The sequence below is a fragment of the Epinephelus moara genome, chromosome 21, assembly GCF_006386435.1.
Source record: "Epinephelus moara isolate mb chromosome 21, YSFRI_EMoa_1.0, whole genome shotgun sequence".
Lineage (NCBI taxonomy): Eukaryota > Metazoa > Chordata > Actinopteri > Perciformes > Serranidae > Epinephelus > Epinephelus moara.
This window is the reverse complement of record NC_065526.1, coordinates 20,950,532-20,978,491: the sequence shown is the minus strand read 5'-3', so window position 1 is coordinate 20,978,491 and position 27,960 is coordinate 20,950,532. Positions and strand designations below refer to the sequence as shown.

Sequence of the window (27,960 nt, the reverse complement as noted above, 5' to 3'; positions counted from 1 at the left end):
TGTGTGTGTCACCATGGCAACAGTAACTATAGTGAGTGTGACCATGGCAACAGTAACCATGGCAACAATAACTACGTTGTGTGTGTGTGTGTGTGTGTGTGTGTGTGACCATAGCAACAGTAACTATGGTGTGCATGTGTGTGTGTCACCATGGCAACCGTAACTATAGTGAGTGTGACCATGGCAACAGTAACCATGGTGTGTGTGACCGTGGCGACAGCAACCATGGTGTGTGTGACCATAGCAACAGTAACTATGGTGTGCGTGCGTGTGTGTGTGTGTGTGATCATGGCAACAGTAACTATACTGAGTGTGACCATAGCAACAGTAACCATGGTGTGTGTAACCGTGGCAACAGTATCCATGGTGTGTGTGTGTGTGTGTGTGTATATATATGTGTGACCATAGCGACAGTAACTATGGTGTGTGTGTGACCATAGCAACAGTAACTATGGTGCGTGTGACTATAGCAACAGTAACTATGGTGCGTGTGACCATAGCAACAGTAACCAGGTGGGTGCTCCTAGGTATGTCAGGAAGTTTGATCTGCTGAAGGGTTACTGGCAGGTGCCCTTGTCCAGAAGAGCACAGGAAGTGGCATCTTTTATTACTCCATCTGGGCTGTACTCCTATAAAGTGATGCCATTTGGGTTGAGAAATGCACCAGCAACTTTTCAGCGTTTGATGAACCGTGTGGTGGCTGGGCTGGCTGGTTGTGCAGTTTACCTAGTCTGAGTGTCAGACTGAAGCTCCCAGAACCTTCAGTCTGACAGTGCCTCCACTGAAGGCGATTTACAAGGGGGAGGGAATTTGATTTTTTCCCTAACCAATCAGTAGAGATCAACGACTCACCCAGAATCTGACGTCATTAGTATCCATGCTTCGGGTGTGCCGAAAACAAGCGAGCATTGCCCGTTTAAAATGTCTCCGTCGTCGTGCACGCCCAGCTGCATCGCCGTTAAATCCAGTTTAGCAGCTTCCTTAATTTGGTCCTCCATTAACGCGAGTAGTGGCGAAATACCTCGATAGCATTGTTAATGTGGTCTGTAGGATCTGTAGCGGTCGCCATTGTTGCTATCCTCACCAGTTACCCACCGGCGTACAGCTTGACATCAGCGTGGCACTGATTGGCTAATCGCTAGACCCGCCCCCACCCCCGGCGTTCATTGGTCCGTCCATCGTTTGGACGAGATAAATCACAAATTCATTGCAGTATGCCAGACCAGAGATGCAAGCATACTCAGTTGAGTGGGTCTATGGTCTGGAACCAGGCTACAGTTTACCTAAATTATTTAGTCACCTACGGTGATAACTGGTTTTCTCACATGCAGCGGGTTCATGAGTGTGTGTGTGTGTGTGACCACAGCAACAGTAACTATGATGTGTGTGACCATCGCAACAGTAACTATGTTGTGTGTGTGTGTGTGTGTGTGTGTGTGTGTGTGTGTGTGTGTGTGTGACCACAGCAACAGTAACTATGATGTGTGTGACCATCGCAACAGTAACTTTGTTGTGTGTGTGTGTGTGTGTGTGTGACCATAGCAACAGTTACTATGGTATATGTGACCATAGCAACAGTAACCATGTTGTGTGACCACGGCAACAGTAACTATGGTGTGTGTGACCATGGCAACAGTTACTATGGTTTGTGTGACCATAGCAACAGTAACCATGGTGTGTGGGACCATACAGTAGCAACAGTAACTATGGTGTGTGTGTGTGTGTGTGTGTGTGTGTGTGAGACCATAGCAACAGTAACTATGGTGTGTGTGACCATGGCAATAGTAACCATGGTGTGTGTGACCGTGGCAACAGTAATAATGGTGTGTGTGACCATAGCAACAGTAACTATGGTTTGTGTGACCATGGCAACAGTAATGGTGTGTGTGACCATAGCAACAGTGACTATGGTGTGTGTGTGTGACCATAGCAACAGTAACCATGGTGTGTGTGACTATGGCAACAGTAACTATGGTGAGTGTGTGTGACCATAGCAACAGTAACTATGGTGTGTGTGACCATAGCAACAGCAACAGTATCCTTTGGAGAAGTGTTCTTTTCTACAGCAGTACCTTACATTTTGTACATTTACCCAGATTGCTATGTTTTTTTCTCTCCTGCCCCCAGAGGTCTGATTTAAAAGATGTGCAGTCTATTGCTAAAACATGAAATAATCTTACATTGATAGAGACTGTGACAAATTTATCATAGAATAGCGCAATCACACCCACAGATTACAGTGTTGCATAACTAACTGAAGTTACAATATTGGTTTGGGCAATTCTCACCTCAGTTTTCCCTTTTCTCCTACTTTCTCTCCTGTACTTTCTCTACAAAATATTTTTATATTTTCAATAAATCACCAAAAACAGTTTCCTTTGTTTTGTCTCTGTTTACTGTAGTTTACTTTATACATCTGACACCTGCATTCTCAAACATAGTAAAAATCAAAATCACTGCAAGAATAGCCTAGGGAACGCTGAGGAAACGTGCAAATTTGATTGGCTGGTACCGTCACGTGGGGTGCTGTGCCGGCTAGAAGCGGAGAAGCGCTGCAGGTCAATTTTGACAGTTGAGAACAGACATGGATGTGCAAATTTTTTAACCAGTTTGCATTCACTCACAAGGTAGAGAGAAGGAGAGGGAGGAGAAATAATTTTCCAGGACAACTCAAGCTTTTCCAGGACATTTTACTTTTTTCTCATTTTCCATACGTTTTCCATGACTTGAAAATTGGGCAATTACTTTCCAGGTTTTCCAGGATGCGTGGGAACCCTGCATGAGCATGTTACAGTCCTGGAGGATTATTAATGTGCACCTCCTCCTGTACTGCCTTAATGTGCACATTCAGCACATCCAATGCATCAAAACATTGTTTTCTAGTTGGAGCCGCGCCTCGTTTTCAAACTGTATGGTTTGACTAAAATGAACAATGACGGCAATATAGTCCACGATGAGCAGCGCTAAAATCAACCTGCGTAGTTGTCCCTCCATTGTGACATTAGAAAGTGCCACATTTATCTTGCAAGTGTGCTCTGATTCAGACCAAAGCAACAACTCTAGGTCTGAAAGCACCCTTAGATTGGCCTTTTATTGTGACCATCCCAAAGCACACCTGTTCAGTAATGATGCTCTTAAATCAGCATCTTATTAAGCCACATCTGTCAGGTGGATGGATTACCCTGGAAAAGGAGAAGGTGCTTACAAACATGGGCTTTAACAAAATTTGAGAGAAATCTACTGAGTGCATACAAAAGTCTTAGATCTTCAACTTAAACCTGTGAAAAATGATAGTAAAGACAAAAGTGTTGTTTAAATGTTTGTTCAGCATATAAAAAAGCACTTTTTTTTTAAATAGAAAAATTCATTCTAATTAAAGTGGACGGCCACACAAATTTACATCAGCGGCGAAGGACATCATTTGGATCACTCAGAGCGATTTGATGAACGACAGACACACTAACAGCATCCATTTTCCTGTCCTGCCAACACAGCTGGGGCACGCAGCGAGGGCTTGTTTCACTGTTTATAAAACATTATTGTTCATCAGTGTGGATCCTCACATCGTTACCGTTAATCATTCTCGGTGTGGGCAGCCCTTTAGTCATGTTAACGAGTGTTCTGTATTGATTCCTGCCAATGTTTTAACAACCGAGCAAAATATGTAAGGGACACAGATTCTGAATCAGGTTCTTCCACCTGTAAACAGAGTAAAAAATAGTCATTAGTTAAGGGAGACTGTCACGAGGCGTCGGTGGCTTAGTGGTAGAGCAGGCGCCCCATGAACAAGGCTGTTGCCGCAGCAGCCTGGGTTCGAGTCCGGCCTGTGGCCCTTTGCTGCATGTCATCCCCTCTCTCTCTCCCCCTTTCACACTTGGCTGTCCTGTCCATTGAAGGCGGGTAATGCCCAGAAAGATATCTTTAGAAAAAAAAAAAGGAAGACTGTCACGTAGCCAATAAATATGAAACATTTATTCGGTTGGATGTGTTACAGGCACACTGAATTATACAGACGTAATCTGATAAATTAAAAATGTTATGTGACTGAAGAGTCCAAAATAGTAAAACCACCTCCTTGATAGTGATCAAATCAACTGCAGCTTTTACCCGATCCATGCAGTTTAAAATGAACTTAGAAATGTGATCATGCCTTTAATCTCCAACTAGTGGTTGTTGGGAGGACAGAGCCTCCACCTGGATTCATATCCCAAAGCAGTTTTCAAGCAGAGTCACAGGTGACCTGCAGTTTCCACACAGAGATGCTGCATCACAAGGATGGCTAAAATTTGGAAAATGTAATCAAACTGCTCATCATGTGAGAATTCCAAGAAGTAAAGGTGGTGCAAATGTTCTCCTCATCAAGGTTTTTGCAGCGGTTTACAAACCACAAATCAACATGGCTGCATGACATGTTTGATTTTTCTTTCTGCCACTGTGCAAGGAGCCGCCACTCATTTGCAGCTGTACCTGCTTCAATAGTCCAAGTCCTGTTGGTGGGAAAATAGAAAAGATTTTAAATGTTAAAGTCCACCAGTCCGTGTCATATATCGCACCATGTCTGTCGGCTTGCCTCCAGTCCCGGCTTAGAACATCACTTGGGCTCTGAAGTGCTTCTGCTTGGTGGCGTTGTGGCTCATGCCCATCTTCAGCATCCATCTTGACTTCATCATCTGTACATACTGCATGTCTTTCTGTTTCTGATATAAGGAGCCGTACCCTAAGAGAGAGACAGAGGGGAGGGGCATGTCCATACAGTGTGTCATTATAATGTTTAGGGGCAGTTTTCTTACACTTATTATGGGAATAATGAAAAGCAAATAGAAGATGGAGCCCTTTCTACACCACTCACTGTGAAATGGACACAGCAGCAGGAAGGATAACACACATTTATTAAAAGGGAAGGTAAAAAAAGCAAGATGTTGTCATTAGAGACAGAAACAAAAGAGCATAAACTTTATAGAAGATCCTTCACAATTTTATGCATTGCTTCTCTGCCATATGCTGTTTACGCTCTCTGTGTAGGTGTTTATCTTTATGGTCATTAGGGATGTTACTACAGCCGATGCTTTGGTGCCGAGTCAATGCCAAAATTCTGAAAACATGAAAGTGCTCTATTTTCTCCAGTACAGTAGGTACCAGGGAGGCAATTCTTCCGGACCTGACGGGGCAGCATACACGGCTACAAGTGTTCTAGTCTGCCATTAAAAGCCAATGTGAGAACAAGAACACGTACCGGCGGAAAAGAGCAACAACATGTGTCAGACGGCAACAAGTGCAGTCTCTTTTTTTTTTAACATTTGGCATTTTTTTCTGTTTGCCAGCTGAAAAATGTTCAATTTTGGATAAAATGCTGCGTTTGTTACCATCACCCTTTACCCAGCCGTCCATGAGGAGAGGCAGACAGATAACACACCAACCGTCACACCTTAAGCCCAGTTCAGACCAAAGATTTGCAACGAGACGAAACCGTCTTAGAACGTTGCACAGAAAAGTTGCAGCGGTGTGAACTGGCCGGTGTGAGCTCGACTCAAGCCGGCTGATGGTGTCACCTGCAACTCAGGTGGTCAAATCACTGCCAGCTGATTTTTGGAACATAAAGCTCGTCACCTGTTTCTACAGCCAATCGGCTTGTAGTGAAGTCCACTGGTCAAGACAAATGACCGCAGACGTCGCGTTTGCTTGCTCCGTCCCCGCCAAGCCCTCTGTTCCAATCTCTCTATCACTATCCTCCATATTTTAAGAAGCTACAAATTATATTCAGCCACAAAATAAGTCTGAAAAGCTGCAAATCAGAACGGAAGTACAGAGAGTTGTTGCAAAGAGATGATACACCATCTTTCCAGTTGCATTGGTGTGAACCAGTCGTTGCAGAATGGTGCATTGCAAGTAGCTGTCTGTTTCAACTCGTTTCGTCGCCCATCTTTGGTCCAAATTGGGCTTGGTGCTTGACTCCAATAACAATGGAGAAGGAATGTGTTAATATGCTGTCAGATATATACTGATGCGTTTCCTTGCTCACAAAAGCACATGAACCCACATAGACTAGTACTCTGCCTTCAAGGGGGATCATCAGGGAATAATGCAACTTAAATTTAATTCAAATGTTTTAATTAAGGAGTAAATGTTTAAGTACATAAGATTTATTGTTTGTTTTAGTTTTTATTACCGTGGTATCAAACTGGGTATCAAGAATTGTGGTGTTTCACTGGTATTTTAAGATCATCTACTTAATTTCTGGCATTGTGACATGCAGAATGTGCAAAATCATAAATATACAACTTATATTTGATTTTTTTTTTAAATTTCATTTCCTTCTTTTGTCTTCTCCTTTCCATTTTCTCTCTGTACTGCAATTTATGCACTTTGTATAAACCATGTTGTGCTTAAACTGCTGTATAAATAAAGTTAGGACGACTAGGTAAGAAAAACAAACAGTATAATCGCTGGTTTTATGACTGTAATGTTAAATTGTGCCTGAACAGAGCTCTACTTTCAACTGCAAGCCACTGCAGAAATGTGACATAAATAAAACCTGTGAGAACTGTGTGAACTCATCAGATGTGAAGCACGGGTAGGTACCCGGTGACCCTGGCCTTACTCTATCTATAAGGCCACACAGGAAATAAATACAAGGGTGAAGGAGGAAGCCGGTGGAATGGATAAACAAAAAGGAAATAGCATTATCAATAAACTCAAACTGCCAAAAACATGCCATCTCCACAGTACAGGACTGAATAAACGATCACACTCACATCCTCAAAACACAGCAAAGAAAATAACATAACTGAAAAATTGAGCTCCCTGGGCAAAAAGCTGACAACGACTACGAGACTCAGGCTTCCCAAGAAGAGATAAGAGATTCCCCAAACTCTTTTAAGTAAACACAATAAATCAAAACTAGGATACCGTAAGGCAATACTGCAGGGTCAGAATTAGATGAACTGGGAAGACTCTGCTCTGCACCAAAAGTACTGAACTTAAGTTCCACATATAGAGATTTCTGCAGTTGTGTCTTTTGTAGAGATTAACAGCAGCTAAACACAATGTTGTGGCAGTTTTCTAAGCCGTTCTGTGCCAAAGAAACCCAGGTAAGTACATTCTACACAACAGCTGCCTCGTATTTGTTTGTGGGGAAAGACAATATTCATTCTTCTGTTTCATTGTCTAATGAAAGAACACAGTGAAGTAATACTTTTCCTGTGGTACCCTGTACTCCACTGACACCTCCGAAAGAACACAAAGAGAAAACATCTGAATTTAAATGAGGATGGAGGAGTGAGTTTGATCATCTCCACAGAAATAAAGATGGGCCTGTGGGCATTTTTTGCTTATTGTGTTGTATATTCAAATGCATCATATCCCTAAAATCTATCCAACCTAAACTAAAAGGTAATGTCAGTCAGTAATAGGGCTGCCCCCAACTAAGAGTTTTCCAAGTCGACCAACAGTAGTTATTTAGGGCCATTAGTCGACTAGTCGCCGCATGTTTACGATATTAATTTAATTATTAAATTATATATTTTGGGCGGGGCAACACAATGGTTTGAGTTGAAGGTGTGAGAAAGAATAGTATCAGTAACATTGTTAACACTGTGCTACATTACAGAGAAATACAAACCGTAGTAATGAACCTTCATTAATATAGGCCTATATTTTATCTACAAGTGCACGTCACACACTTCACCTTCTGCCCGACATGTTATTAACTAGCCTGTAGAATAACCTCAGGTACCAGCCCTGGAAATTAACCTGACTCCTGTCTGACTGCTGAGCGTGGTCTCTTCCTGTGTCTGTCCTTTCAAATTAAATTCCCACATGGTCTAGTTATATAGGTTTTGATTTATTTTGACAAGACGCAGCTCCTAATAAAGTTTCACTTTTGTTTGTTTATTTTGAAACTAAGCAACCAATGAAATCTTGCCAACTAATGACCTTTCTGGTTGACTTACATTTGGGCAACTATTATGGGGCAGCCCTCCTTAATAATCCATAATAATTGGCATTGTGTCATTAAAAAAAATTACACAAATGTTTTTTTTTCCCACCAGATTTTACAAAATAAAAACACAAAACATGAATCCAAAAAGGTTTTTAAATGAAGACACACAAACAAAACATTTCTTAACACTCTTTAAAGTTAATTAAACTATGTGCATGATTTAATTTTTGAGATATGCACACTTCTATGAGCAGAGTGCAAAGGCATTTTGACAGATTCATTATTTCCTGTTTTGGCACCATCACGTTTTTGTGTGGTTTTGCACCACACGTAATGAAGCACAATACGTTACTACAAGCTCACAATGTGATGACTTGGAAGACAGAAGCCTTAAAGAATGAATGTTTGCGCTGTTATGTTTTTCTTTGTTTTGAAAGGGTCAATTTGAGCATGAAACTACATCTTGGTGTGGTAATAATATTTCCGCTTGTATTTGTAACATGCATGTAAAGTGGAAACTTCTGAACAAGTGAGTAAAATACCAAACTACTTGCACAAAGTTACTCTCACCTGTTTCCCTCTTTAAACTGTTAAATATTAACCAGATGACACCAGAGAAACTGTTGTCATTACTTTGTGGTCCTGGTTGAATCTTACCTCCATCTCCTCCCCAGCCCAGAGCTTTGTACTGCCGGAGGACTCTGCCAACAGCGTTCTTATTGTGGCTCAGTACCACCGCCCTCTGTGCTCCGAACCGCTGTTTGTAGTATCTCATGAGCGAGCGGTGGCCGATCTTAGCACCTGAAGAGACACACAGCGAGGACGTGCATTCTGTTACAGTATGAACAAACTGACCATTAACAATGAAGCCACACTATATTTACACCACGTGAACGAGTCAGCAGTCAACTCCTTTCATTTCAGCACCTGCTCAGATGTGGCGCTCATGTCCCAACCCAGCCCTCCACTGTAGTGTGAGTTAACCCTTTTATTTAAACAAGAAATCTCACTGAGATTACAGTTTTGTTTTTTTCCAGAGTCATCTGTGTGCATGAAAACATAAAAAATGAACACAATTAACATAGAAAACGGACAAAAAAAATTAATTCTATTACGCAAACAGGTGGAATTTGATCCTTCTAAGTTAAATTCAAGATTTCTCATTTGTAAGATGCACAGTATTGAAAATTGGTTTAGTCTGAGCAATTAAATCTAAAGAGACAGTGGAAACCTTTTGTAGTGATCACATCCGTCTGAATGAAATTGATCACTTCAAGCAGATGATTATTATAACCGTAGTCTATCTCAAAGTATATTTATTACATGAATATAATACAATGAAACGGACAGCTTTGCTATTAACTGAACTTTATAGACTGTTTAAAAATAGAACACAGCTGTTTCAAACACTTTTTAAATTAATGTATTAGTGAATTAGGCTACTGTACTGTGTATTAGGGGTGTAACGATCCATCGATCTGGATTTATGTATCGATTTAATGATCAACGATCTAATATCATCGATGCAAAGTAAAAACATCGATCCATATCGTTTGCCAATTTTAAAAACTCATTTCCAGTCACCTGAAGGAAGAGTCAGCTCCAGCGTTTCGTCGTCGTACTCCAGGTTCTTGTCATCCGGCAGCTCTTCTTCTTCCATTTCAGCATCCTCTCCCTCCTTCCTGTCTGGGTAGCTGCTCCTGTTGACAAAATAAAGCATGAATCAGAATGACATATTATAAATAAATGAGGTTTAATAGATCACATATTATAGGCATAAACAGAGTAATCAGCTACACGTCACTTTATTACCTGAAGTCGTAGAAGTCTGCAAACTCCAGGGCAGTGTCGCCGTCTGTGAAGAGTTTACAGTGGCTTTTGTCTGTCATGTGACTCTGTACTGCTTCTGTCGAGTAGAACGAACGGCCCTTCTCGTTACACCATAAACACACGTTTCCGGCACCGACCTTCTCTCCTGTAACACAAGAAAACAACTATGTAAGCTTTGGGTGGAAAATAAAACAGTTTTCATTCATCTAACAGGAGTATTGAGAAGTATCTTTATACACACTCAGGATCAACAAAAAATCTTTTTAATATCAGGACTAGGGTCAGGTATCAAAGGTAGAACTGGTCGGATTTAAGTGACGTAACAGCACTCATCCAGACTTCGCATGGAGTTTCCTCACATTTACGCCACAAACTCACCGAGGTAGCGGATGAGGCCCTTCAGGTCGACGAGGAACTCCACATCGGGGATGAAGAAGCTGTGGGCTTTGGTCATGTGGGCGACATTCTTCATGAGCGACTTGGAGTGGTGGGAGCAGAACAGGCAGTTGGTGACAGGGATGGAGCCGGGCAGAGCGGCGGGCTGGGGGTCAGACGCACCCGCCGAGTCCCCTTCCTGTTGATCCATCGTCTCCTCTTCCTCTTCCTCTTCATCCTCCATCTCATCGTCATCATCTTCATCCTCGTCAATGTCCTCCCACTCTTCTGGAAGATTGTTATTGGAACATGGTGTCTTTTTTTTTTTTTAAACACAAAAAACTAATTAAGTCCATTAATAAACTCTATTAAAACCACCACCTTTATCCTACAACTGATGGGAGTTCATTTACTGCAATTAGTCTTTAGTGTGGGTACTTTAAAAAATTCTGTATACAAACTAACAATTCCAAACCATAGTAAAAAACTGAACTACTTGAACAGTGGCAACAAGATGCAGCGCGTGCTGTGTTGTTGGTAGTTGCTGAGCTCTGGAGGTTTTGCTCTCAGAATTTTGCACTTGATTTGCCTTTAACTGCACTGTTTGGATGTAATACGAGAATGTGTGAACAGGAAGCGGGCGCCGCACTGATTCCTGTATTGTAAAATGGAAGGCTGGAAAAACTGAGATCAACCAGTAAAACTGGTAAAACTCATTTTTTCCACCCACCAGTGGGAGCATTTATTGGTGTTGTGCAGCACAGTGCATTCTGGTAGTTGTAGGTTTTCTACCTCTTGATAAAAAGCAAATGCCGGAGTCCTTTCCCTCTGTTTTCTCTGGTCATATCGCACCAATTTCAAGTAGTACTTGTGCCTGCTTTTATAAAAAGACCATCTTTCCAGCAGAGAAATATTCTTCAATGTGATGTCATTCATATCATCCAGCCCTACTAGTTCTCTGACTTACATGCTGCATCTAAAAACTGTAGACACTGTGATTTAAAAAACAAGCAGACTCTGTTTTGAAAAGTAGATTCAGTGATGTCTATGATGGCTTTTATTTCTCCTCCTTACCTTCCACAGCTGTGGCTCCGTCTTCTTTCTCTCGCCTCTTAGCTTGTTCCTCCAACCACATCATCCTGGGAGGTTTCTCCAGCTTCTCCAGCTTCTCCGCCTGCTGCCTTTTCGCTTCTTGTGATGTCCCTTGCTTGGCCGGGCTCGGCCTCTGCTGCTCTTTCAGGGCCTGCTGCAGGGCCTCGTTCCTGGCGTCGTGATCCACCTTCTCATCGCCGAGACCTTTCTCCAGGTTCTTCTCGTTCATCTTTTCCACTTTCCTCTGTGCGGCGAGCAGAGCCTGCTTCTCGGCCTGCTGGTGTTTGTGGGACTGCAGGTGGTTCTGATAGGCGTTGACGGTGGAGAACTTCTTGTTGCAGATGGCACAGCCCTCGCCGGCCGTCGTGTCGTTCAGCTGCTGTTCGGCGGCTGCCCGCTGTGCAAGGACTCGCTCCTGGAAGTTTTCAGCGGTGACTGGTGGCATGTCGGCCACCTTGCGCTTCAGGTTGTAGCGGTGCCAGTCGGTTTTGTAGTGTGCTCGCTGCACCTCGCCATCTGCGAAAGCCACTCGGCAGCTGATACAGGTGTAGGAGGCCATCACAACCTGAAGGAAAGACGGGAATGTCAAAATAAGATTAGTTATATTTATATATAATTACAAACTTGACTCAGAGGCCTTTACAATCTAACAAAGGACTCCTTCCATAATTAGTCAAGTCAAACTTTATTTGTAGAGCACATTTAAAAACAACCGCTGTTGACCAAAGTTCTGAACAGGTATAACAAACAAAAGCGCTGTCAGTGTTGAGGCATTATTCACAATGTGACTAAGGTCTAAACAAAACGCTTTTAAACCACTATTTTGTCCCTTTGATCCACCCTTACTTGTAGTCAAGCCACCGCAGCAGTTTCCTGCTTCTTGCTGCTCCAGTGATGGAAAACAAGGACACCACTGAGCTTTCAAATGGCTTCGTTCTCTGTTACACCAGGGGTGTGCCACATCATCTCGCTCACGTTAATACTGGTATAATTTTTGATGTCGTTTAAAATTCATATTGTGATAATCATGATATTTAGACTTGTTGTTGTTGACAACAAAATTATTACCAAGTCTGCGGTGGTTCCAAAAAGCGGAGCAGCTTCAGTAGTGTGGAATAAACTGTGGCGTCCTGAATGTTTTATGAACAGCCCCGGACTTCTCAGACTCTTTTAGTGACTTACCGCTCAGAGGGAACTCATTCAGCAGCTCCTCTGGCAGCAGCACAGCATCTCTCCCTCTCCTCTCTCACCGTGCTCACACGGGAGTCGGTGTAGTTTTGTCATAAACCTTTGGTAATGTAAACCTATGTGGCGCTTGCAGCTCGACAAAAACTCCATATATGTGAATGTGCGATAGTTGTGGTATCATAACAGCCTGTCACAGGTTACAGCGTGATGATTAGAGGAGAAATGGCAGAGCATAAAGGTCCAGGTGGGAAAAAATCACATGTTGATTTATATATATAGATCCCAGGGTACAATTTTTTATTTGGGATTAATTAATATGAACCTCACTGAGTTACTGTTGTTGTTGTTCACAAACTAAGATATGAGACATCATTTTAATTTCATATTTACTGAATATTTGAAGCAAACTGTAAAACTATATCACTTTGTTGCAATTCTATGGACTTACATCAATAACTGTTTTTTTTTTTTAAACTAATTTGTCATATCGTCAAGAATACCGTTATTGCAAAAATACCCTGATATATCGTGATATTATTTTAGGGCCTATCGCCCACTCCTAGTTATTGGTCAAATGAGTTGTTACATATCGGCATATCAGATATTGGCAAAACATTCAATATCATGCATTCCTAACTTTCAACTTTACATTTTCTGCCTGTCACTCAGGGAGGCTCATGGGAAAATATTTGAAGCTTCGGGAAGAATGGAAATATTAAAATTAATATAAATAAATAAAAGGAAGAAGAGCCACCCCCTTTCTGATTAATAATGAACAGTCCCTAAGAGGTTTCACCTGTGACTGGATTTCCTGTAGCTTTAGGCATGGCTAGCTGAGTTTGACGTTACGTAAAAAATAAAGCTGGATAATTTCAGGACTTTTGTGTGAGTCTGAAACACATGAGCTACACCCAAGGGACATATTATTCGTTAGCTGTGATGTCACTGAATCTGGTGACTGATTGAATTTATTATTACAGTGAAAATTAGTATAAACTCTGGTTAAAGTCTGGTTGGTCTGTTAGCTGAAGTTAGCCTACCTAGCTACACGGGAGCTAACTATCGGGTTATGTCAATTGCTAATAAAGCAGGTTAAAAGTGATACCTTACATCTCCAAGCACAGTTTAGTTAAAGTGAAATTAATTAAACGTAAACTGTTAAACGGTGGTGCTGCGTCAGTCTGAAACTAACGATGCTAACATCGTCTAGCTGCTAGCATTTTAGTGTAAACATCTCCGATAACAGCTCAAAGCTCGGACATTCATGGCGCTAATAACAACGACAGAAGAGAGTTAACCAGGCGACAACCGTCCAACGTTTACTTACTTATTCAGTGAACCCTCTCCTCCGAAAAAAGGGTGTTATAAGCGGTTGTCTGATGCGTGAGCTCCGTTTTTACTCCACCGTAACAGCACCACACGAGGGTAACTTTAATGTGAACTTTGAACTTCTTCTTCTTCGCCTTTGTTTTTAGTCGTTTTAGGCGACTACCACCCCTAGTGGTTCGGAGTATGGCTACCACAAATTGTAACTTTAAAGGCACCATTTTATGATGATTTTAAGGTTCATTCTTGTGTTTTGGGTTCTTATCAGAACATTTTAACATGCTTTGATGTTCAAAAAACAAATTAATGTTCTCATACTGTCTACCTGAATATACCAGTATTCACCTTTCAGGTCGCACCTGTCTCCTTCAAGCCCCTCTTCAGTCAGTTACGCTCCCCATGGTTAATAGGGGAGGGCAGATCGATGCCAAAACATCGATTCTCACGATACTACATTTTTTCTTTGAAGGTCGATTCCAGTATTTATAGGACTGATCCCAAAACAAGCATTAGTTTCTCTCTTTTAAAGTTTTGTATTTGTATTTCAAGGGTTAAAACTTTATGTAGAAGTTACATTCTGTTGTCGTAAACTCATCTAGTGCATGTACTCTTTACTTCTCCACTGCTTTTGTGCTGTCCGAACTGGGCTAAAGGGACCCATTTAGCTTGTTTATGTTTATGTTGTCTTCTGTTATAGTAGCCTATAGTTGTGGGTTGTGACATCTCAACAAAAGGCCTTTAAAGAGATTTATTGAAAAATTCCATAAATTTTTAGACAAAAAATAAAACACTATTAAACTTCTGCAGCTAATTTGAACAATTGTTTTTTTCTCTTAAAAGTTTCTGAAACTTGATGTTAAATATGCAAATGAGGCATTATCTAATTAAATCTGTTCTTTTGCATACATTTCCACAACAGAAATCTAAACTAAACCAATAAATGTCAGTAGAGGGGGCTATTGTACAATGTCTGTGCAGATCGGTGACATCAGTGGTAACAGTGAATGTGTCACTGCTACATAAACAATAGTTAAAATAAAAATCTGTTTTCTTTTAAGACTTCCACCTGTTTCTGTCTGACTCTACAGTCACATTAAACTGCAGGAGACCTTTGAGTCTTTTACTAAACAATAAAAGACTTGACCTCTGTTTTCAGCAAAGCATCACTCCTTTATTCAGCTTTATTTCTTGATCACCTGAGCAACTTTACAATCTGTGACGTCACTAAAAATGTATTGATAATCGAGTTTCTAATAAGTCATAATATGACCCGTGTCATATTGTTAAAGTTAGCTGAGGTTTGTGAATGTACAAAGGTAACTTATTCCAATTCCTGATATCACTGAACCTAAAGAAAACAGGCACTTGTTGGCATTAAATTGTACAAATTAAATAAACTTTCTGTTTTAGTTTTAGCCATACAATCCCATTTCTATTGAGTTAATGACCATAAGGGTGGAATACTTCAGGAGTTCCGAGCTAGCGCAGCCTCTGATGCTAGCGCTAGCAGTCAGCCTCGTCAAGCCACACTTGACCAAGCGTTCAGACGCAAATTTATTAAGTCTACCTGAGACCAACTGACCAACTGCCCTGCAAAACAGACTGCAACGGACTGCAGACCAGTTTCAGTGGTGGAGGACAGGGGGACAACTGTGTCCAAAATTCAGCAGCTTGACAACGACACATCTGCCAAAATTAAAAGTTGATGTTTGTGATTAATTTAGATTAATTAATCACAGAGCGTGTAGTTATTTAGATACATTTTTCAATCGCTTGACGCTAGTATTTAAAATTCTTTAATTACCTCTCTATATAGTAGTTTCCGTTGTTTGCGGCGGAGTCCGCCATTCCTGCGCTGGATTCAGATTACCTATACAAACAGTGGATTCACCAAAGAAGATGCATGCACTCCACAAGTAACTTACAGCAGATAAATGACCCTTTAAACCTCAATTCTTACAGTCTTTAAAGATACCATATGCGGAATAAAAAAATCTTAACTTATAATAAGTATTAAGATCAACAACAAAATACAGGTTAGTTAAAATATTTCAACAATGCATCCACACAACTTTGAGTACAATGATGTAAAGCACAATAGCAAGCTAATAAAAGAAAAGGTCTACATCTTTGAAGACAAATATCAAACATTAAAATCTTAATCATTACGTTACTTTTATAATTTCCAGTCAGGCCCAACAAGAAAACCAAAAACAGGAATGAGCATATTAAAAGTAACAACGGCTAAATCTGCTTCAATCCAGAATAACAAAGTGAAAGAGCTCATCTGAAGAAGTATTGTAACGCTGCTTTAAAAATTTCAGCTAACGCGAGGAGTAATGGATTGCTTCTCTCTGCTTGCTGTCTGGCCTGCTTTTCCTGCATTTCTTTCATTTTTTTCATTTCTTCTTCTAGTTTTCTTTCACGTTCTGCCCTCAGTTGATTCTCCCTCTCCCTGTCAGCCTTCTCAGCCCTCAGGTTTTGCTCATACTCTTCCTCTATTTTCTTCCTCAGTCTCTCCTCTTCTTTGCGCATTTGCTCTTCTTTCTCTGTAAGGATTCGTTGTTTCTCCTCTTCTATCGCTTTCTCTGCCTTCTGAAACATTTCAGTGGTGTAATGGCTTCCTCCGTTCTTCTCTGTTATTTGTCCAACCTTGTTGAGCAGCTCGCTGACCTGAGAACGATCCTCCAGGTCGTTATTGAAGACGTGGTACTGGCCGTTACATCTGGCCACGAGTTCCTGCAGGTCTTCACTGTCCTTCAAGAACTCCTCAATAGAATTCCCTTTGAGCAGGTCACCGTGGGTAAAGAGAACCATGCTGTATTTGTCTGCTTCCTTGCCAAAGAGTTCCTGAATCTTCTGCACTGTGTTCTTTTCTTCCTCAGTGTATCTGTCCAGTTTGATGACGACCAGGAAGACATGGGGTCCAGGAGAAGCAAAAGAAATGCACTGGACAAAATCTTTACTGTTCTGTTCTTCATCAATCCTGGTGTCAAACAGACCTGGAGTGTCAATAACTGCAATCATTAGTCCATCCACCTCACTAAGGGCTTTGGCGCAGTGTTTAGTCAAAGATTTTGGGGAGAACTTTGATTTAAAGTACTGTTTTCCCAGGATGGTGTTTCCTGTGGCGCTCTTCCCAGCTCCAGTCTTCCCCACCATCACAATCCGGAGCTCCTCATTATTGTAAGTGATTGGTTTTGATGGGATCGCTGAAAACAAATGAGCAAATATTTAGCAATCTAGGAGCTCATAACAATCTGCAACTGCAACATTTTAAAGTGGGTTTAGTTTTCACCTTGACTAGTTATATCTGACAACATGGTCCACCCTGAGATGGGAAACTGAGTATCCAGTTCCAGAACGGCTGATTTGAATTAGTTCAATCAACCCCATCATCAGTGGAGCCCCGATACCTCGATTCACCATGGCAACCGGAGAGAAAAGGCGATCAACTTACTTTACATCTGTGGAATTGGAGGTGCTCATACAGCGAATATGAGCATATATTTCGTAAAAAAAGTAACACCGCTAAAGCTGCCAAGGAGAGAGAGGTGGCATGGGAGAAAATTGTTGCCCAAGTCAACGTGTAAGTTTGAATGCACTAGTCCATCAATTTAACATTTAGCCACACTTAATTAAAATCGTAGCATACAGGTGAAAAAGTGGCAGAGTGGTTTGGAATAAAAATGATTTTCATATAGGTGCAATGTCACAGGGGAAAAACACACTTGGAAGCAGCTTGAAATGAAATATAAAAACATCATTCAAACAGGTAAGGCAGATTTGACTGTATATGACTTGACTGTACCTTTCTTTAGTTTTATTCATATTGATTTATTAAACAAAATAGCTAAAATAACCTGTCATTCAGTGTCAAGTAATTTAAACCCCCCCCCCAAAAAAATAGTTTAAACTTTTACGTCCTCTTGCCTAATATCCTGCTTAGTAACATTTGAGTTCTACTCAGCCAACAGAAAGAAGGCAGAGGCCGCAAAACATCACCAATATCATAAAAAGCTACCATTCGCAAAAAAACGTAGCACGATGCACAACATTTGCTCTGATGAGAGCGCAGGTCTGCGCTGTGTTAGGTTTGATATATGTGGCCTACATACGGACAACCCATGTCTGTCTGCCAGCTTGCTTCACCTGCCAGCGAGCAGGTTAGGTTCACAGAGTCAGCTGCCATGGTGATTGACTCAGAGTTTGACTTACCTCTCTTTCTGGAACTGGAAACCCAGAGTTTCCCTCATTTCAGGGTTAACATACAGTGTTTTCACTAAACCTGCTTTCTGGAATACCCCCTTGTTCTCCAGCAGCTTCAATGACTTCCTATTAAATATCACATCTATTTTAAGATTCTGCTTCTGACCTTTAAGACCCTTCATAATCATGCCCCTTCTTTTTTTAACTGCATCTTGTAAGGTGTCCTTGAGTGCTTTGAAAGGCACTATAAAGCCTACAAATAAAATGCATCTTACTATTGTAATAAATGTAGGTATTTATGGAGAAAACTTGTCAGGTGCCCAAGAACAACACTCAACCAGGAGGTACCAGATACAATAACAATCTTTATTTCAATAATGCAATCAAAGGAAGCTTTAAATTAAAAGTGTGTGGGCCTGAAGCTGACACAGAGGGCGTGGACCATTACACTGGCAGGGAAAACTAGAGCTGGACTACACCCCAAGAAAAAGGGTGCACATCACTATTAAAGAAAAGTAATGCACACCATCCCACAAGATGTATAACACACTTCAACTTCCGCACACAAATAAGAGATGCGAGACACATCACTGGGAGCAATCACTACAAACTGGGAATGCAATGCAATGCACGGAAGAGGAAGAGATGCCCACTGAAGCAGGAGCAGCAGGTAACGCCAACAGCGGCGTGCTGGAGGCGGCAGCTAAGCTGGAGAGCGGCTGCCGGCTAACGCTCCTATCAACCCGGCCTTAACTATCTAAAGGAGGCGCAGGCCTCCCCTCCTAACTCAGGAACGGTTAAACCTACTCAGCTGTCTTCCCTCCCAGGATGAACGCAGCCGGCGAACAACACCCTCCCTCCCAGGATGAACGCAGCCGCACATGCAACAAGTCGCTCCCCAGACACACAGACAATCAGTGGTGCTCTGCTTTTCAGTCTTAGAGTCCAGCCCACACAATCAGCCGCAGCTGCAACTCATCAGTTCACAGCAGCGGTACGCTCAACAGTTCAATCACACCACACTATCTTACTGTATAATGATGAAAACTCTGTCTGTGTGTCTGTTCCACGTTTTTCTCCTCACTGACTTGGTCAATCCATGTGAAATTTGGCACAGTGGTAGAGGATCATAGGAGGATGCGAATGACGCAGTAGTACATCAATTGGCCAAAGGGGGGCGCTATAGCAACCAATTGAAATTGCAAACTTTGAAGGGGCATATCTCATGCCCCATATGTCGTAGAGACATAAAACTTTGCACAGAGATGCCTCTCCTCATGAGGAACAAATTTGCCTCAAGAACACATAACTTCCGGTTATATAGATTTTCCGCCATTTTGAATTTTTTGAAAACACTTAAAATCGATCTCATCCTAGGAAGTTTGACCGATCTGCATGAAACTCAGTGAACATAATCTAGGGACCAATATCTAAAGTTCCCTCTTGGCAAAAGTTGGAAAACTTACTAAAACTGAGCTTCTATAAGGCAATGACTTTAACTATCTGCCTTTCAACTACTAATGTACAGTTTTAGCCCACTAACTATCCCACTATTGGCAATGGTACTAATGTACTTTCAATAAAGCAATTGTACTATCAGATTCACATAAACTCTGTCTGAATACATTGCTCTTCTTAATGGGTTCAGTTGACTATTTAATCTGCTTCCTATGACCTGTATCCCAAACACACACTATGTGAAACTGTACGTGGGCAACTGTGCACTCAATGAGTATGGACTAGTTTGTATTATTATCATTATTATTATTATTATTATTATTGAAAATAATAATAATAATAATAAACATTGTGCTTAAAATATATGGCATGTTTTTAATAGTCTTTATCATAGTAATATATCTCAAATTTGAGAGAGGGTATATATGAGGTACAGTATGTGATATATGAGTTACATGGAAACACACTATAAAAGATCAAATGAAAGGAATATGATTATAAATTGATGATATACATATATATATATATATATATATATATAAATAAAAAACCAAAGGCAGACTAAATCAATAGGACAGTAAAACTGAACACACAAAAGACTGATAGAGGTTTACAAAAGAGGCATTTTATAGATGAAAAGTGTACACAACAAATACCCCAATGTAACCTGTTGCACCACTAGGTGATAATGACTATAAATACAGTTGTATATGTACTTACGATTACTGGTGATTACACCTTCCATGTTTGGATTGTAGAGAGCAGGTGTGCTGCTTCACAGTGAAGTACAGAAAGAAAATTAGAAGTCTGTGTGCAACAATGCTTCTTGTGTGAGATCTTCATGCAACAAACCACACCCACAAGACCCAGTGAAGAGTAGAAGTGTTGACATTCACTGGCTGTTTCATACACTGAGTCTAAATGTGAAAGTGTCATTTGTAATCCTGTCCCGCCTTCATGAACAGTACAAGAGCTTTTTGCCCGCTATATCCACAATGATAAAATAAATCAGACAGCTTGATTTATTCTAGTAAAATCTGGGCAATTTTATTCATATAGCCTGATATCTAAAATCACAGTCTCCATCCATAGACCCTCGATTCCCCATAAATGAAGTTATTATAACTAAGGTTCAGTGACAAGGCCACACTTTTCACCTGCACCTCCTAATTCAACCACCTGTACCTCATCATTTCAATCACCTACCGTCACCTATACAGGTGCGTCTAACCCTTTCTCCCCTGTTTGTCTACGTTCTCACGACCCTCCCCCCTAAATCCTGTTCTTCTTCCTCTTCCTTCTCAGCAGGACAGCAAAGTGGCTCAGGCGCTAGCACCGTTGCCTCACAACATGATGGTCCCAGATATGAACCCTGGGAGGATTACACAGCACGGAGCTCGGAGTCTCGACCCCTGGGTTCACCCTGACCAGCTCAGTGGCCTAGTGGTAGAGTGTCCGCCCTGAGACTGGGAGGTCGTGGGTTTGGTCCCCAGCCGGGTCCTACCAAAGACTATAAAAATGGGACCCATTGCTTCCCTGCTTGGCACTCAGCATCAGGGGTTGGAATTGGGGGGTTAGATCACCACATGATTCCCGAGCGCGGCATGGCCGCTGCTCACCGCTCCCTCAGGGGATGGGTCAAATGCGGAGAACAAATTTCACGCACTCAGGTGTGTGACAATCAGTGGAACTTTACCTTTACTTAAATGCTCCAGCCTCTATACGACTCCATCCAACCCCACAAATTCAACCTCCCTTCATCCATCTCCTTGACCCCCACCCACATCATCTTATCATGCATGACCCTGACCAACTTTCAGGTCCCATCCATCCCCTGACAAATGACCCCCTTTTACCCCTCCCCTTGACCCCCCTCGACCCCCCTCGACCCCCATCATCCCATCGAACTCGACCTTCTCCGTGTCATCTCTGATCCTCCAGTCATCCAATAAAACTACTTTGAGTGTGGTCTTTGTTAGTGGAAAAACCCTTTAATGCCAGAAAAAAAACACGGAAGAAACTTCAAGGCGAGCAACTGCAGATGGATCATTCTTCGGATGCAAAACATGCAGTGTTTACAGAATAGACCAATAATGCAAAAAATACAGGATATACAATCAGAATGACAGAGTTAAAGCAAAAATGAAAACTATTATTCTACATTTTGACATGTTAAAAACTTTATCCAAAACAGTCTAAATGTCATCTACAGTCTCAACACAACATGATAAAAGTATAATTTTCAAGGCACCTCCATCGAGACAATTAAGTATTTTTCTTAGCACATGCTAGATTGATTTTTGATGAAGGATTTTTTTTTCTTTACCGCTAAGCTTTCACTTTGATTTTGTAAAGATTTAATTCAAAGTTTAAATGACTGACTGAAATGATCAACACCCTTGATTGTCCCATTTTATTCACAGCTTGAATATCCAGTCCTGCTGCATTTTCACGGTTCCATTACCGGCAAACACAAACCTGTTCACCCTTCCTGTCAGCATTTACAAGAAAATGCACCACTTCTTTTAAGTTGCCAAAAATGAAGTGCACATGTAGGGTGTAGCCAGCCCTTTGAATTGTAGTGTATTGTCTCAAATGTCAAATGAGCATGTGAACAGGTGCCCAATACTATAAGTTTTCAAAACACTTGTGAGTTTGACCTTCAGCAGGGCCTTTAAATAAATCAACACTTTGATACAATTATGCTCTCAACCTCTAATCTCAGAGAAATTAAAGTGTCTGGTGCTGAAACAAGAAAACATTGTAGTTCAATGGTGTTCATTATGTTTTCAGTTTCCGATGATGACTTTAGTTGTTCTTTTATCTCAGAAATGTTAGGATGTTACATACCTTGACATGTTTCAGCGGAAAACTTCCGCCTTCCTCAGAAGTGTCAATCAGCCGATATTAGGGAGGTGTGACCATGTCACTTTTGACGCTATGCGCTGATTGACAGATCAGCTGATAAAGACATGTCACAACCACCACCAAGTGACACTTCTGAGGAAGGCGGAAGTTTCCGCCGAAACATGTCAAGGTATGTAACATCCTAACATGTCTGAGATAAAAGAACAACTAAAGTCATAAGAAAATATTGTGCCGAGGGCCTCGTCTACTGACCTGGCTTGAATGCACAGAAGTCAGCGATTATGTGTTTAAATCCCCACATCCACATCTTAAGGCCCAGACACACCAGCCAACAGCGAAGAACTAGTGGAGATGAAAGCTGACTGTTGTGTCGCCTCACGTCGCCTGTGTCTCTGCCAAAAAGTTGCACATAAACACACTGCAAACCACAGTCAATTAGCATTCTGCGTCTGTGCGAGAGGATATGACTCTCCACAGCATCTCATCTTGAATTTTTAAGTTCGGTCTGGTGTCATTATAAATTAAGATACAAAGAAAAAAAGATTTTTTCAGAGAGCTACTAAACTAATTCCAGGTCTGAAAGATGTCATGTGATGTCATTTACCGACTCTAGCATACAGGACACACAGAGTTGACATGATTGAGATGATATCTATAAACCTGTTCACAGAATATATTTCTGCTGAGCCTGGCTTCCATTTTTTGGAATAACAGATATGATTTAAGAGGGAACTCTAAACCTTTCGGGGCAGTCAAAGTATGGAACGAGCTTTCAGAGGATGAAGTGTGAGCTCCTCCGGTTAATGCAGGGGTCAGCAACCTGCAGCTCCAGAGCCACATGTGCCTCTTTGGCCCCTCTCCAGTGGCTCCCTGTGGCTTTGACTGAAAATTATATGGACATTTTTATTTTATATACATATTTTTTTAACATTTTAATTTACATATATAGTTGTAGGCCTTAAGTGATTCTTATATTCTTCAGCTGTAAAAACATTTTGTCAATTAAAACGTGCATCATACGTCTCACTTGGTGCCTTTTCCTCTTAAAACATCACTAGCGATTGCTACAGTAGTCTTGAGTCTTTTTAGCTTGGCTAGCTGTGGATCCAAACCCAAAAAGGGAAAAGTCTCTGGGAAAATAGAGCATTTAATAGTGTGTGAGCAAATTTGTTTGCTTTCATCAGCAGCGCTACAGAGTTAAAATGCAGATAGTCACAGCAGCAGGATGATTTCAGCGGTCTGTTAAGTAAAGTTTACCGGCAGGCAAACATAGATTTTACCAGGCCGGAGACAGGCAAAGAGCAGGAGTCTAAATTACGCAAGCAGCACTGGGGTCTGGATGGTCAGGCTAGCGTCGGCCAGGACGGCTGATTGCAGGCCTGGCTGGTTGCCGGCCTGGACGGTTGATGCCAGGTCTGGACTGTTGTCGGGAAGCGTGGCTGAAGGTAGGTCTGGCCGGTTTATGGACGGTATGTATCAGAGGCCTGGTTGGTTGCAAGTTAGGACGGTTGATGGGAGGTCTGGCCGATGGCCGCTCAGGACAGTTGATGGGAGGTCTGGCCGATGGCCGCTCAGGACGGTTGATGAGAGGTCTGGCTGGCTGTCAGCATGTGTGGTCAAAGAGAGGTCTGACTGGTTGATGGAAGGTGGCGGATGGGGCGTCTGTATAGTTGGCCGATGGAAGTCCTGGTTTTTCTTCTGATGGTGGTCCAGGGCAGGGCATTGGCGGTTCGGTTGATTCGGGATCAGGCAGGAGCATGGAAGTTATAGACGACTGGCGATGGGGGATCTCATTTACGCTTAGGCCTTTGTAGGGGACTGTCAGGAGTTTGGATGGCAGTGCCATCTCGGGATCGGACAGAATAATGATACATGATGTATAACTCGTATGGAACTCCTCTTGCTTAAACCTAAAAAAATCCAACCAACAAAGGCAACGAGTACTAGCCAATCATGGGAAGCGCAGGGCGGGTCATTTCTTGATATCCTAAGAATCTCAAATTTGCCTCCAGGAAAGCGTCTCAGCCTTGAGGCCAATTTTTCTCCTGTTTTATATTTGTAAAACTTTCCCCAAGCTGAGAAAAACCCTTTAAAAATCTGACATCATCACAATATAAAGTCACTTTGGCCACAGAATCTTACGGGATGCGAACACCACTCTGTCAGGTGAAAGTCGGTATTTGTTGGACCCATCCACCACCTCTCCAGCCCACCCCACTTGGATTTCTGCCACCTTAACATTTGTCCTTGTCCTGTCGCATTTCCCCCTGCAGTGCCAGGCACCGTTAAATTATAATAGCAATCAGCTACGTAACGTGCTGATGTTAAAGGACACCTTTTTTTGTTGGTTTCTGACTTTTGAGTGAGACCAGGCTCGAAACAAGTCCAGCCACACTGACAGCAAATTTAAAGGGATAGTGCACCCAAAAATGAAAATTCAGCCATTATCTACTCACCCATATGCCGACGGAGGCCCTGGTGAAGTTTTAGAGTCCTCACATCCTTTGCGGAGATCGGCGGGGGGAGAGACTAGCACACCTAATGGCAGACGGCGCCCCAGACTAGCGTCCAAGAACACAAAATTGAAACCACAAATTATCTCCAACATGCCCATCCGTAGTGATCCAAGTGTGCTGCAGCCGCGACATAAAAATTTGTTTCGAAAAACGTCATATGAACTGTTTTTAGCCTCACTGTAGCCTGTAGCTCTGACTGCTTCTCTGTGCTCCACGCTCACGTGTGTGCGCTCAGGGTGATCGGTGATGCACGGTCTCTGAAGAGCAGCAGTCTCGTCAGTACTGATGTCCAGATTCTCAAGTGCAGGCATCGCCAATTCCCAGTCTGAGCAGCAAAGACTTTCCTCATCCGTTGGCATTGCTTTGCATTTGAAACAACTACACCACCAGGTTTCCAGTGCTCGACTCCGGTATTCTGCAGCTGGCTGAGGGTTAGGCTCATGAGCTGCGGCGGCTGCTTCGTCCAGTAGCCTGAGTTCCGTGCGTATACTCGGGCTCAAACAAATACGGCTCAACAAAGAAATGCTGTTCCTCCTCAATTGCAAAGTCTTCAGACATGTTGGGCTGTCCTTTGCTAAAAGACCGTAGTGCAAATTATCTTTTAGCTCTGTGGTTACTGTTGTCTCTCCCTGCGGTGCACGTGTCACGTGATGTAAACACGGGTGAGCAAAGCTCATGTTTTCGCTGATCTCGCGCAGGCGCGCACACGTGACCGTGGAGCACAGAGAAGCAGTCAGAGCTACAGGCTACAGTGAGGCTAAAAACAGAGTTCATATGATGTTTTTCGAAACAACTTTTTATGTCGGGGCTGCAGCACACTTGGATCACTACGGATGGGCATGTTGGAGGTACTTTGTGGATTCAATTTTGTGTTCTTGGACGTTAGTCTGGGGCGCCGTCTGCCATTAGGTGTGCTAGCCGCTGCCCCCGCCAATCTCCGCAAGGGATGTGAGGACTCTAAAATTTCAGCAGGGCCTCCGTCGGCATATGGGTGAGTAGATAATGGCTGAATTTTCATTTTTGGGTGCACTATCCCTTTAATACGACACATGGAGCTGAAGAATCTGACTAGTCTTAGAAATATCTGCAAAACTGTTGTGAGCTATGAATATTAGTTCTTTTTAATTTGTGTAAACTGAATTTTGAGTGAGCTCTTGTGAAGTATAAACGTGTACAATACCAGTTGTGTCTTCAGAATTGACCTACATTTGACAGTTCACATAATCAGATGACAAAGTTAGAGCAAAAATGAATATCATTTTATCACAGTTTGACATGTTACAAACTTCATCCATATTGGTGTAAATGTTGCCTACAGTTTGTCTACACAGTCACAACACAACATGATAAAGGTATTATCTTCAGACAGACACCTCCATAAAGACAAATACAAATTAAAGTGTTACAGTTGGGTACTTTTTATTAAAACACACTAGACAGATTTTGGCTTGAGGATTTTCCACACTTGTGTCTCTGCTGACCCTCTCTATTTGTTAAATTTGCAATTCTTTCTCTGTAATGTTTTCACTTTGATTTTGTTAAGATTCAAACATTAACTGAGTGAATGAAATGATACACACCCTTGATAATCCCATTTTATTCACAGCTTGAATATCCAGTCCTCCCGAGTTTCATGGTTCCTTCTATTAGCGGCTAACACAAACTCTGCTCACCCCTCCCGTCAGCATTGACATGAAAAGGCACCAGTCTTAAGTTGCCAAAAATAAAGTGCACATGTAGAGTGGGGCCAGCCCTTTGAATTGTAGTGTATTGTGTCAAATGTCAAATGAACCTGTGTGAAGATGCTCCTGTGCTTTTACAAGACAGTGAGCTTGCAAAACACTTGAGTTGAGTTTGACCTTCAGCAGGGCCTTTAAAAAAACTACGTTTCTGTTTCTCTTCTTACTGTTGTAATAAAAGTGTCTGATACTGAAACAAGAAACCATTGTGCTGAGTATTGCTTAATACATTGAGCCTAAATGTGAAAATTTATTTACCATACCTTTAATTGAGATAAGCAGAAACTCCCCCAAAAAATTTAAACAAAGGAAAATATAGAAAAATTTTAAAAAAACCATCAAAAAGAGCAACAGAGGCGGGATCCTTATTCTGACAAACAGACAACGGTGTTCATTGTTGTGCATGACAGTGCTGAAAGAGCGTGTTCATTGAACTTGCCCATGATTTTGGTGATATGTGAGTTAAACAAGAAACATGTTGCCACTTTGTCAGTGGACTTTCATGTCTACGTATTAGGTGCTAGGTATCCTCCTGCGTCTGCTGTTGACGTTCCAGGACATCACAACCAATGTCAGAATGTCAACGAAAACACTATAGATGGTTTTGCTTGAGGATTTTGCACAGTTGTGTTTCAGCCGACCTCTTCTATTAGTTAAATTGAATTGCTTGAATATCCAGTCCTCCTGCATTTTCACGGTTCCTTCTATTACCTGCAAACACAAACCTGTTCACCCCTCCCGTCAGCATTTACAAGAAAAGGCACCAATTCTTTTAAATTGCCAAAAATAAAGTGTACATGTAGAGTGGGGCCAGCACTTTTAATAGTTGTTCATGGTCTCTCATAGTTCACACGTGTACAGATGCTCCTGTACTTTCCCAAGATTGTAAGCTTTCAAAACACTTCTGAGTTTGACCTTCAGCAAGGCCTTTAAATGAACCACCTTACAGTTTCTCTTCTTACCATAGAAATAAGTGTCTGATACTGAAACAAGAAAACATTGTGTCGAGGGCCTCCTCAATGAACTCTGCTCAAATGAACAGATTGTGTCTCTAATTCCCAAATTCACATTTTAGCATAAATGAATGTAGCAAAAAAAACAAAACATTAACAAACAACCAAAAAACAATTTAAAACAATATCACACTGAAAACCTGTGCTTTTGGTATCAAACAGTTTGTAGATTTCAAAGGTTCTGAAAGGTTTGTAGCCCCGAACAGTCCAAAAATCATGTTGTTTCCTTTTATGCAAAACCATAATCTCCTCCCAACTTTACAGAAGATATTATATCTTATTTGTAATCATGTGACTGTTATGACGCACAAAATCCAGATGGAGGGCAACAAGTCATAAATCCATTTACTGCCTGAATTGGATATAGAGGAAAGTGACTACATAAAAGGGCTGGTTGAACTGACAGG

The 27,960-nt window shown here is 41.7% G+C and overlaps 2 protein-coding genes across 4 annotated transcripts; both read right to left on the bottom strand.

The window, feature by feature from the left end:
* Window positions 1-2,674: 2,674 nt before the first annotated feature.
* On the bottom strand, window positions 2,675-13,883 carry znf622 (zinc finger protein 622). Of its 3 annotated transcripts, none has more exons than XM_050074737.1 (8): window positions 13,752-13,883; window positions 11,219-11,801; window positions 10,148-10,432; window positions 9,752-9,914; window positions 9,524-9,639; window positions 8,597-8,740; window positions 4,554-4,717; window positions 2,675-3,919 (listed from the first exon to the last, which is right to left on the bottom strand). In XM_050074737.1, the coding sequence occupies exons 2-7, from the start codon at window positions 11,793-11,795 to the stop codon at window positions 4,584-4,586; spliced, it is 1,419 nt and encodes a 472-aa protein (XP_049930694.1). In that variant the 5' UTR covers window positions 11,796-11,801; window positions 13,752-13,883; the 3' UTR covers window positions 2,675-3,919; window positions 4,554-4,583. The 3 variants fall into 3 exon arrangements, with proteins under 3 accessions (XP_049930694.1, XP_049930693.1, XP_049930691.1); XM_050074736.1 differs by lacking the exon at window positions 2,675-3,919 and adding an exon at window positions 3,958-4,487 and having other exon boundaries at window positions 4,571-4,717; XM_050074734.1 differs by lacking the exon at window positions 2,675-3,919 and having other exon boundaries at window positions 3,958-4,717.
* Window positions 13,884-14,980: 1,097 nt separating this feature from the next.
* On the bottom strand, window positions 14,981-24,131 carry LOC126382448 (GTPase IMAP family member 9-like). Its single transcript, XM_050032320.1, has 4 exons — window positions 23,919-24,131; window positions 23,604-23,680; window positions 18,991-19,028; window positions 14,981-16,962 (listed from the first exon to the last, which is right to left on the bottom strand). The coding sequence occupies exons 1-4, from the start codon at window positions 24,129-24,131 to the stop codon at window positions 16,034-16,036; spliced, it is 1,257 nt and encodes a 418-aa protein (XP_049888277.1). The 3' UTR covers window positions 14,981-16,033.
* Between the last annotated feature and the right edge of the window lie 3,829 nt (window positions 24,132-27,960).

Bases quoted from the DNA above. Each gene is read 5' to 3' on its own strand.
- znf622 (XM_050074737.1), bottom strand. From the start codon at position 11,795: ATGGCCTCCTACACCTGTATCAGCTGCCGAGTGGCTTTCGCAGATGGC. The intron at 9,915-10,147 runs GTGAGTTTGTGG...CTTGTGTTACAG, and splicing joins GGGCCTCATCCGCTACCTCG to GAGAGAAGGTCGGTGCCGGA. The intron at 9,640-9,751 runs GTAATAAAGTGA...TTTTGTCAACAG, and splicing joins GCAGACTTCTACGACTTCAG to GAGCAGCTACCCAGACAGGA.
- LOC126382448 (XM_050032320.1), bottom strand. From the start codon at position 24,131: ATGGCACTGCCATCCAAACTCCTGACAGTCCCCTACAAAGGCCTAAGC. The intron at 23,681-23,918 runs GTCAGACCTCTC...TCAACCGTCCAG, and splicing joins CCGCCACCTTCCATCAACCA to GCCGGCAACCAGCCAGGCCT. The intron at 16,963-18,990 runs GTAAGATAGTGT...ATTTGTTTTCAG, and splicing joins AGAGTTTTCATCATTATACA to CGATCCCATCAAAACCAATC.